The sequence below is a fragment of the Sinocyclocheilus anshuiensis genome, unplaced genomic scaffold (genome assembly GCF_001515605.1).
Source record: "Sinocyclocheilus anshuiensis isolate Anshui unplaced genomic scaffold, SAMN03320099.WGS_v1.1 scaffold509, whole genome shotgun sequence".
Taxonomy (NCBI): Eukaryota; Metazoa; Chordata; class Actinopteri; order Cypriniformes; family Cyprinidae; genus Sinocyclocheilus; species Sinocyclocheilus anshuiensis.
The window spans coordinates 259,604-271,149 of NW_015539853.1; the positions used below are offsets into that span (position 1 = coordinate 259,604).

The window sequence follows — 11,546 nt, forward strand, 5'->3', positions numbered from 1 at the left end:
CTATCACTTCTTATCAATTTAACACATCCTTGCTGAATAAAAGTTTTAATTTCTTTCAAAAAAAGAAAGAATAAAAATTTACTGACCCCAAATTTTTGAACGGTAGAGTATATTGTTAGATTTCTAAAAATAAGAGATTTTTAAAATAAGATTTCTATTTTAATAAAATGTTCTTCTTTTTAACTTTATATTCATCCAAGAATCCTGAAAAAATGTATCACAAGTTCCAAACAAATATTAAGCAGCACAACAGTTTCCAGCACTGATAATAAATCCGCATATTAGAATGATTTCTGAAGATCATGTGACACTGAAGACTGGAGTAATGATGCTGAAAATTCAGATTTGCATCACAGGAATAAATTAGATTTTAATGTATACAGCACTGATAATAAATCAGCATATTAGAATGATTTCTGAAGGATCATGTGACACTTTAGACTGGAGTAATGATGCTGAAAATTCAGCTTTACCATCACAGGAATAAATTAGATTTTAATGTATATTAAAATAGGAAACCTTATTTTACATAATAATATTTCACAATATTACATTTTTTCCTGTATTTTTGATCAAATAAATGCAGCCTTGATGAGCATAAGAAACTCCTGTAAAAAAAAAAAACATTAAAAATCGTTCTGATCCCAAACTTTTGACCGGTAGTGTATGTCCAGTAATCCTTATTAAAAAGTCAGGTAAGTGGGTGCTAGCTATAGCACCTTAAAGAGATAGTTCACCCAAAAATGAAAATTTGATGTTTATCTGCTTACCCCCAGGGCATCCAAGATGTAGGTGACTTTGTTTCTTCAGTAGAACACAAACGAAGATTTTTAACTTAAACCGTTGCAGTCTGTCAGTCTTATAACAGAAGTGATAAGACGTGATAAGTGATAAGTGAAGATGCACTGCAATGTCCGAACTGTCCTGAGCACGTCCTCGACAGCCGGCGCATGTCGCGTCTTCTTCTTCTTCTTGCTTTACGGCAGATCACAGACTTGCATTACCGCCACCTATCTCTCAAATGGACCATTGACACTCCTAATTGAGATTGTAGATAGTGTCAATGGTCCATTTGAGAGATAGGTGGCGGTAATGCACTTATAAGTCTGCGATCCGCCGTAAAGCAAGAAGAAGAAGAAGATGCCTCACGCGCTTGCTGTTGAGAACGCGCTCAGGAGGACGTGCTCAGGACAGTTCGAACAGTTCGGATATTGTGTGAATCAGAGGTAAAAAAACAATATAAATACTGTTCAGTTTCTTGCACAGACCGATCGTTTTGTGTCTTTACATATCAATGTATCGTCACGAGCCGCAGGGTTTAATTTGGTTTTGTTTGTGTATGTTTTATGACTCTCAAAGCCGTGATTCCCATTCACCTCCATTATAAGACTGACAGACTGCAACGGTTTGAGTTAAAAATCTTCGTTTGTGTTCTACTGAAGAAACAAAGTCAACTACATCTTGGATGCCCTGGGGGTAAGCAGATAAACATCAAATTTTCATTTTTGGGTGAACGATTTAATGCTAACACTTACGTTCAATCCACAACAGAAACAGCCGTTTGATGCAGATGCTTCTGCTTGCTCTTAAAGTCATTTTATGTGGCCAAAGCACTTAAAATATATGATTGTGCACCAGAAAGTAGTGAGGAGAAGCTTAGAAGTCTCTTAAATTGTTGCTTTACCTGTGGTTTGTTGTCACTAAACTGAAGTAACTTTATTTATTTCTTTGTTTTTTTTAGACTCGAAGCACAGACCCTCTAAGTTATATGGAACGTGGCAGACTGGCCTGTGGCGGGGACATCTGTATGGGCCTTGAGCCTTTTTTTGGAGACTTCAGAGGCTCATGTTCACCAGCTGAAGGCCTGGGTAGGACGAGTATTGGGCCGTTAAGTGAAAGTGACGAGGAGGAGGAGAGAGAGGAGGAGGACCCTGAAGAGCGTGACGGGGCACAAACTAGCGTGTTTGAAAGGGATTGTACTGAACTAGATATCACCCTCATTGAGGAGAACTGAAAGTTATCCGGGGAAGATCTTCTTTCCCCCCTCACCTCCACCGCCAGCATTCAGTTCTCTCTGCACCACCTGCTACCTTACACTGGCAGGCCTCTCAGGAACCCTGCTGCCCTTGCACGAGGCACACAGGCGTAGACGCCCATTAATGCCGACTACTATCATACGCAGGCAGTCACAGACGCTGACCCATTAACATTGTACATTCCAGAATGAGTTGCTGAGACATTCTGAAGGATGCAAATATTTCAAAAAGGAATTTTATGTGTATCGGACGTCCTCTTAGAATTCATCTTCAAACTGACAGAACTGAACTGGAGGCGAACAGCTTCCTGCTTCTTTCTTTTCTCGTCTTTCCCCTCGACTTGTTTTGATAGTAAGAATAGACTTTCTTGGATGACGGTTATAAATATCAGTGTTTTGTTCCGTTGAAATATAAAAGGGCAGTATGACATAGCAGTATTTACTCTGCAGACCTTTATACTTCCTGACGAAGGTCCATCAAATTCAACATAAGCCTTAAGATGCCTGTTTTTTTTCTTCTTCTTAATCAGAAGATTCCTCAAGGAAATGAATTGTGTACTGTAGCTGTTGTTCTGTTTTTTTTCTGCAGTCTCTTTTTTTATCTGTACAATGCATTCCTCTGAAATTGAAATGTGTATACATTTATTAATGCACTGTATTTGGGATATTTAGAAAGAAACAATGAAAGCAACCACTGTATTCTGAAGGCACATTGTTATACTGTATTGTACAGCGAGTATTTGTTCAAATAAGTTGTGTAAAGATGGTAGCTTGAAGGTTGGAGACAGGCTATTTCTGTCATTTAGAGATTTTTTTTTATTGTATGTGATAAATTCAGACTCAGTTTATGTAAAAAATAAACTTTATTTGAAATTACAGCGAGTTGAAATATTAACTCAATGAGTTGTCTAAAACTGGAATAATTAGCAGCATGCTAGCAAAATGGTAGAAGCAAATGAGTGACTTGATTCTGTTGGACTGTTGTTTCTAATTTCCTTTATCAAAGTAAGATTTTATTGCCTTCTGCTGTTTATTTTCACAGTGGCAATATTACATAAAGGCAACAGAGGTAAAATAATTTAGTTTTACATTATGACTATCTGGGATCTCCGGCGCATTATAAAATGCAGTGTCACGTTTTTTAATGGTAAATGCCCCGCTGAGGTAAGTTGTATGCCATATGAGTTGACACGTTTTGTATATATTTCATTTCAATTGCTGATGTCACTTAAGTTATTCATACAGTTTGATTTAAATCACATATTTTGTTTTAGTTTCTAATAAATGTACAGGTAGCTCCTTTTATTTCCTCACCAAAACAAATTTGCTGTTTGATACTTTGGGCTTCAAATAGTAAATGGTGGGCCACATAGTGTAACTCCTTTTTGAGATGTTACTTACCTGGTATTACTTACCTGGTGAGTTTATCTTTCAAATTAACATACACAGTGATAAATATAGACTGGTCAAACGATAGGCTTAACCTCTTTAGAATGGAAGCATAATTGGAATTGTTAATATTTCCAGATTATCATGTTTTCCTAGTAAGATATTACATTTTATGTTTATTTTCACAAACATTGTGTTTTAATGTGACACACATATTAATGGAGGAATCACACAAGTGACAGGAAACACTGGGGCCGTGAGAGGATCTTCTGATGCAGTCAAGACAGAAACCTCTAGGGCCAGAGCAGCTTTAGCAGGAACCTCTGGGACCAGGGAGGTTGGGAGATGAGCTCTGCGATTGGAGCAGCTTTAGACATAAGCTCTGACTTGAGTTTCTGACAGGAAACGCTGAGGCAGCCTCGGCTGAAACATTGGCAGCTGTGGCATGAACAGGGCCGTCCTTAGCTGACGCAGGGCCCCCTCAGTCTGTTCGCGATCACGTTCTTTTCCACCTCGGTCTGTTCGCGATCGCGTTCCTTTCCCCCTCGGTCTGTTTGCGATTGCGTTCCCGGGGGGCAGGGGTGGTCCCCCTCGGTCCGTTCGCCACGGGGCTCGGTGCAACCGCACAAGTTGCACCCCCCTAAGGATGGCCCTGGGCATGAATTTTAACACCATCATGAGAGGAACCTTCGTGGCACACATGATGGGAAGCTTTGCAACTGTAGCTGTTATGACACAGAGCTCTGAGACCATTGCAGGTTCTGGGGTTGCAGCAACAGAAACATTCGGGCCGGGACAAGAAGCTCTGCGACCAGGGCTGCTCTGAAAAAGTACCATGTCAAGTAAACTCTGTCTTGCCTTTGATTGGGTTCTCTCTGACCTCAGCAGGTTCTGGAACAGCAGCGTCAGGAACTTTTATGGAGGCCTTCAGAGTGATTTTTGCAGTGGCCCTGACAGGATCTCTGAGCCCAAGGTGGCTGAGAAAGTCCTCCATGACCCTGTCCTCCATGACTTACAGGGGGACCTGAAACACAATTATAAATTGTACAAATTAGACAAAATTTCACAAGGTATAAACATACAACTTGTTATTTATGCAGTGTATGAGGATTGACTATATGAGTTGCTGCAGGTATTGAAAAGTAAAATAAGGAAGCTAATGTTCATATTCAGATAATCAAACTAAACCACCAAAAAGCCAAAAAATACACACAAAAATATTAATATGTCTTCAAAATCATTTTAGCTTGTTTTTGACTAGGTACCTTAAACCAGTCATGGAAGAGCATCTCCTCCAGATGAAGCCTCTGCTCTTGGTCGCTCTTCAGACAACCTCGGATAAAACAGCAGCATTCTGTGCAGAAAGATGGACAGATGTCCGATTATTACCTTCAACATTACACGCTTTCTAAGCTGTAAAACTGAGAAAGATTCCTGCATTATCCATAAGGACATCTTTTATAAAGTTGTTTTGTCTAATTAAAAATGAATTGAAATGAAGATATTACCATCAGAGAAGCCTGGCTGGAACCAGATATCAGTGTCCATCAAACTGATATCGCTGCTTTTGGGGAAAAGGCTGGTGATCATGCGGAACAGGAGCACTCCCAGTGATCACACCGTTGCCTGTTTCCCATGGTACTCGCCCTTCTCAAAATATTCAACAGGGCAGTACCTCGCTGTCCCTGGAGGAAAGAGTTTGTTAAATGTTAAGTTTGCTTTGCCACTGCATGTTTTCTCACTTTACTCTGACTGCATTTAATAATAGTCAATAAAAAAATATTATGACTGGCTTTTATTCTTCTGGAATGTTGTTAGTTCATTATTAGTTCATATCTCGTCTGATTAAGATATGGAGTCACTGGTCACTAGAGTTTAAGTCCCAAAGTACATGTTTGAAAAATAATACGTACCACTGTAGGTTTTGTATGATGTGCTTTTCAGGAGGTCCCTACAGCCAAAATCAATCAGCTTGACCTCCAGGGTCTCTGTGTTGACCAGGAGGTTCGGCATCTTGATGTCGCGATGGAGGACCCCCCGGGAACAGCACACAGCAGCAGCGTCGATAACCTGCTGCATGAAATGACGGGCCATCCCCTCACTGAAGAGGCCATCATAATGCAGCCAAAAATCATGCATGTCCATGCAGGATGAGGGCCGCTCTAAGACCATAATGTATTGGTTGGGATGGTCCCACCAGTCCAGTAACTATGTGGCGACAGCTGGGGTCTTGATTGGCCAAGACTGTCAGGGCCACCTCTAGAGGTACTGGTCTGGGATGGTCAGGCTAGAAGAAAGACCGTTTTTATGACGGTTAGATGGAAGTGATTTCTCAAATAAGGATTTTGCGCAGTCTGTTTGAAATATTAATTATTTGATTCTGTGATCACATTAAACGAAAATGTTATGATCTGCAATCAATGACTAACAGGCGATGACACAGAGAGCACAGTTCACTTACAAGGCTGATGTATGGATTTCACAGCCACCTGAAGGCCGTCCTCACAGCGGGTCCCTTCATATACAGAGCCGTATGATCCTTCCTCCAACTTCTTGGCAATAACATATTTCCAGCAAATGTGGTCTAGTTAAACATAAATATAGTTATTTTTACATTTTTAATTATATAATAAAGCAGTGTCCTGCAGAGAGGCAAGTCATTCTTATTCTAAAACTAATTTAACATTGTTTGGAATTCTCATATAATCACTATACTTGTACTTTTATAATAATTGATACACTTTCTATCTATTATAAACATACTAATATAAATAATAATCATATATATATATATATATATATATATATATATTACACAAAAAGTTAATAGGAAAATAAAAAAAAACAGTAAATAAAAAGTTAAATATTAAAAAATGTAAAAAAAAAAAAAAACGTTAAATAATGCTCAACACAAATATTAACAATAGTGAACTATATTAAAACAACTATATACACTACAATAAATAAAAAATATATACATTATTTGGGAACAGTTCTCCGCATTTGCTCCAACCACTGTTCTTTTGTAATAGTCTCAGTCTGTGGGCAGTACACCTTGCCCCTGTACTGGCTATGTCCTGTTGCACTGGTTTTGAACTGTCGAAAGGCCTTTTTCTTAAATATCAATCAGATGACAGAGGGCACGTTTCAAGAAAAAAATTTGATCATGTTGATAATTTACAGGTCTAAAACACAGATATAGTAGACTTCATAGGCTTAAATATAAAATATTGACTGAGATTACACAGAAATTGCAAGTTAATTAACAATAATAATCGATGAAACAGTTTTGAAAGAATAATTAAAAACGACACACTAATTTAAAAAAACAAACATGTAGAAGTTTGCAATTAGATTATCATTTATTTTTTTTTTACCTGTTGTCGTCCGCTGTATTTGGTTTTAAAAAAAATCAAAAACCGGTGAAATATCGGGTGGTGTGCACTTCCGAATGTTCAGCAATTCGTCTCTGGTGAAACTGATTGCAGGGATATAACTAAAGACAGGACAAACTAACAGGTGGTGTGTACTTCCGAATGTCCAGCAATTTGTCTCTGTTGAAACTGATTGCAGGGATATAAGTAAAGACAGGACAAACTAACAAAAACATAAAAACAACTGCGGAGCACGCCACGGAGGCAGCCATCAGCGTCGGCGCCATCTTAAAGACTTAAATATTAAGTGAATTAAGAAATTCCATCAAGCAATGAATCATATTTCCATGTGCTGCAGTGCACAGCTGCAGGGGCGGCACAGGACAGAAACACATGTCAAGGATGTTATAGGACCTCCCCTGGATCCACAGCAGCTGCCGTGAGTCTTACTAACATTACCGCAGAGTTCTTTGTCCCTATTGGAAATTGTCTGTGGCTAAGTGATATATTTCGTTCTCAGAGACAGGCCTAGATGTGTTTCATTTTAAATTAAGTTTCCATTTCAGAAGTTTTATGCATTTTTTTTAAAAAAAAATCCATTTCGCATTTGTTTCCTATATATTTTATGAGATCCCCTAGATGGCACCAGCTGCCCTCTTCATTTCCTCTGTATCGTGACGTTTAGAGTCGACACTTACAGTCTCCAGTGACTGAGGCTCTTCACATGGCTCCATCTGCATTTTCTTACTATCATCTGATGACCACTCTAACTCAGGGGTGTCAAACTCAATTACTGGAGGGCCGGCGCCCTGCAGAGTTTTGTTCCAACCCTGCTCCAATACACATGCCATGTAGCTTTCAAATAAGCCTGAAGGACTTGATTAGTTGGATCAGGTGTGTTTAATTAGGGTTGAATCTAAACTCTGCAGGGCTCTGGCCCTCCAGGAATTGAGTTTGACACCCCTGCGTCTAACTCTAAGTTCGGTCCTAGAGAGCCGCAGTCCTGCAGAGTTCAGCTCCAACCCTAATCAAACACACCTGAACAAGCTAATCAGTGTCTTCAGGATTACTAAGGCTATAGGCAGGTGATTTTTTTTTTCAGGGTTGGAGCTGAACTCTGCAGGACTGCGGCTCTCTAGGACCGAACTTGCCTACCCCTGGTCTAACTGAACTGAGGAACTGGTAACATTCAGATGCTTAAGATTTTCTGTTGACCAATACATTAGTGGGTCAGACAGCCATTGGGATCTGATGGATATGGTGGTGAGAAGTGCTCAGATTTGTGCATTATTTGTGTATTTGCCTCCAAGGCTGAAAGAATTTCATTTTAAATGAGTAGACAAATGAACAAAAAAATCAAGAGTAAATATTCCAGATTTATTATTTTAAAATAAAACGATCCATGTAAAGAAAGAAAGAAAGAACAAGAAAAATATGTAGGACATATATTCTCTTAATTTTTTTTTTACAATTTTACAGGAGTTTTGACACTTAAAGGGATACTTCACACAAAAATGAAAAGTCTATCATTATCTACTTATAAAATACACCTTTTTGGGATATTTCAGCCCTAGTTTCACCCATTTTTGGGTGAACTATCCCCTTCTCAAATCAGAAATGAACAATATTAAAGACTTGCAGGATGTGTGTGTGTGTGTATTAAGGTAAAAAAGGTTTTTGTGTCTATTCCAGGGTGTAGATGTTCTCCTCCACTGGCCTTCTTGTGCGTATTTCATAAATAATGTGTCGGGGCTCCTTTGAAAAACTGAGGTTCAAAACATAGCAGTCATTGTGATTACACTGTTACAAATGGCATTGTGGTATTCTCAAAGTGAATCACATGCATGCACTTACCACCCACTGTCAAAGGCCTTCCTATAAAAGCCACCTGAATCAGAATATATCTATTTATTTTCAGTACAGAATACATTATACGTTCATAACTTACATATAATAGCATTTTCATTAAATAAATGTCTAGCATTCATAGTTGAGTGTTATACATACGTTTGAAGGTCAAAAAGGCCAGTGCACCCAAGAGGAGCAGTAGCAGACTGAGAGACAGAGACAGAACTGGGATGTTTATCTGTAGCGTGATCCTAGAGATCGGCTCCTCCATCTTTAAAAGAAGGGTTTCATCATTTTAAGTTGCATTTTGGGTTTTCAGTTCAGTTCAAAAACAATGTTATAAAAAGAGATTCCATAAGAGTCAGTTCCTCAACAAAATATTTCAAAAGTTACTTCCATGCTATTTATGCACATCCTTTAATTTGACTGCATTTATTTGATCAAAAACACAGTAAAAACAGTAAGAAAATACAGTAAATTGTGAAATATCAAAATACAATATGAAATAGCCATTTTCTACTTTCATATGTTTTAAAATGCAATTTATTCCTGTGATGTCATTACTGCAGTCTTCAGTGTCACATGATTTTTCAGGAATCATCAATCTGGTGCTCAAAAAACATTATTTTATTATTGCTATTTAATGTTAAAAACAGTTGTGCTGCTTAACATTTTTGTGGACACATTTTTTCAGTATTATTTGAAATAGAAAGTTCAAAAGAACAGCATTTATTTGAAAGAAATCATCCCTAACATTGTCTTCACTGCACGTTTAGCATCCTTGCTGAAAAAAAGTATTACTTTCTTTAAAATCTTTCTGATCCCAAATTTTATAGTAGTTTGTATATAAATAGATAGATAAGTGAGATGTAACAAACTTTATACAGCATGCTGGAAATTATATGTCGCAAAACACAATGACTCGGTGACTCATAAGGTTGCTCATAATATTACTCACAATATTTTTCACTTTTCTGCATAATAAAACAATGGCAGGAGAAACACAGAGAGAAGTGATTTAATCTGCAGAATTTATTATTGATTACTGTAATTGATCATTACATTGACTAAAATGATAATTGTGTATAGAGGAGGTTCCATTAGAATCTTAACAGCAATATGCTCATTTTCCATATACTGTGTTTGAGCACCAGTAACTCACCATAGCCCCAGAATGCACATGGGTGACATTCTGCCAGGAAATGTCAGAGAATGATGAGTCTGCTCCTCTGGACTGATCTGACAGCGAAGACACTAGGAAATTCAGAGCGAAAGTCAGAAATCGCTCATGCCGGTTGATGCGTGAGAAACATTATCTCTACCCACAAGGGTCTTTGACATTTGAGTTATTGCGCCATGTGGTCTCTCATGACACTCAAAAGTCTGTGTGCAAGTGCAACTGAAATGCAACTGGTGATTAATCATATATTGTGGTTTGACTGAATGCTAAAACCAAGGGTCTAAGGAAAAAAAACTTGCATGACACTTGCAAATCACGTATAAAGGAATTAGCTGTTAAAAGCAGTCAGCAGAATTGATTTCTAAGGTAAGACACTAGGCAAAAACAGTTTTTTCAGGCACTGATGAATTTTGATATTCGGGCTATTTTGCTCCCATAGCTTGTTCTTTCAGACTGCACTTAATACACATTGAATTTGTGTCTTTGGAATTCAATTACAATACATTTTTAAACACAATTTTCTTGAATTGAGCTTTTCTCATGATCTAAAACAAGAATTATTCACTTATATACACCAAACTCTATATTCTCAACCAATTGTTTTGAACCTGGCTTTATCAATGTTCAGATTTATGTTCTGGAAATGTATGCAAATTAATGCATATTTAATGACATAATGCCTAATTTGCATATTTCAACAACTTTTGAGATAACTAACAAAACAATTGTCTTAATGCACCTCACCTGTCTCCATTGGTTCTGTAGTAATCGGGGTCGTGGTTGTTGGAGGCACAGTCGTTGAAGCTTCAGAAATGAAAATTCATGAAGATTTATTATAGTAAAATAGAAGCTCTCCAAACGTTTTCCAACTTTAAAGCATCTGAACGACTTGCCTTTCATGACCCTCAACGTGTAGGACATCTTCTTGTCATTGAAAAACCCTTCGATGTCCACTCTACAGCAGTACAGCCCGCTGTCTGTCTTTTGTATTTTTTGGATCCCCAGGTCCATTTGTCCTGATAGAACATCTCCGATGAGCTTGTACCTGTCTGAGACTTTGGAGATGACGCCGTACTCATCTGTTTGCACGATGATGTCGTTGCACCAGAACGTTCCACAATCCCGTCCCCAGCAGACGTGGCTCAGGCCATGGTGCTTCACTGAGTAATGGCACGGCAAAATCACTGTGCTACCCTCCGTCACGTGAAACGCCAACACAGAGGAGCCATCAGCTGCAAAGAACAAAATTAACAACATTTCAGAGGTTTTATATATATATATATATATATATAAAATCTGCCTATCTATCTATCTGTATATCTATCTATCTATCTATCTATCTATCTATGTCTGCGTGTGTGTGTGTGTGTGATTTTACAGTAACCATCTTGGCAAATCCTTTTGTTTTCTTTTTTATTATTTATCTTTTATTTTCTTTTATTTTACTACTTTTTTGTAAGTAATATTTTCTATTAAAGGGGTCATATGATGCGATTTCAATTTTTCCTTTCTCTTTGGAGTGTTACAAGCTGATTGACACAGACTGTAAGTACGTTTTCATTTTAAGGATTTACCACTGATGATTCAAACGCGAGTTTTGAGCAGTGTAGAGTAGCCACTCACTGAATCCCGCCGTGTGTGACACTGTGTGTTTCGTTGTGAAAGCGAATCTACTTTGTTTGGCCTTCCAAAAGAGGACACGACTAGAAATCAGTGGTTA

The 11,546-nt window shown here is 38.1% G+C and overlaps 2 protein-coding genes and 1 pseudogene across 3 annotated transcripts in view; 1 reads left to right on the forward strand and 2 right to left on the reverse strand.

Moving 5' to 3' along the window:
• LOC107684702 (protein FAM53C-like) overlaps window positions 1–2,868 on the forward strand; it is a 17,111-nt gene extending 14,243 nt beyond the window's left edge. For both annotated transcript variants that reach the window (XM_016481036.1, XM_016481035.1), the window contains one exon: window positions 1,742–2,868. In XM_016481036.1, the coding sequence (XP_016336522.1) occupies window positions 1,742–2,014 (273 nt within the window). In that variant the 3' untranslated portion in view covers window positions 2,015–2,868. The remainder of the gene's footprint in view (window positions 1–1,741) is intronic.
• Window positions 2,869–4,436: 1,568 nt separating this feature from the next.
• LOC107684726 (serine/threonine-protein kinase pim-2-like) lies at window positions 4,437–7,649 on the reverse strand (annotated as a pseudogene).
• A 798-nt stretch (window positions 7,650–8,447) lies between these two features.
• The window catches only part of LOC107684732 (T-cell immunoglobulin and mucin domain-containing protein 4-like), a 4,073-nt gene continuing 974 nt past the window's right edge, over window positions 8,448–11,546 (reverse strand). The window contains exons 2-7 of the mRNA XM_016481072.1: window positions 10,720–11,058; window positions 10,571–10,630; window positions 9,809–9,900; window positions 8,806–8,917; window positions 8,653–8,686; window positions 8,448–8,563 (exon numbers count right to left, since the gene is read on the reverse strand). Of these exons, the coding sequence (XP_016336558.1) occupies window positions 8,482–8,563; window positions 8,653–8,686; window positions 8,806–8,917; window positions 9,809–9,900; window positions 10,571–10,630; window positions 10,720–11,058 (719 nt within the window). The 3' untranslated portion in view covers window positions 8,448–8,481. The remainder of the gene's footprint in view (window positions 8,564–8,652; window positions 8,687–8,805; window positions 8,918–9,808; window positions 9,901–10,570; window positions 10,631–10,719; window positions 11,059–11,546) is intronic.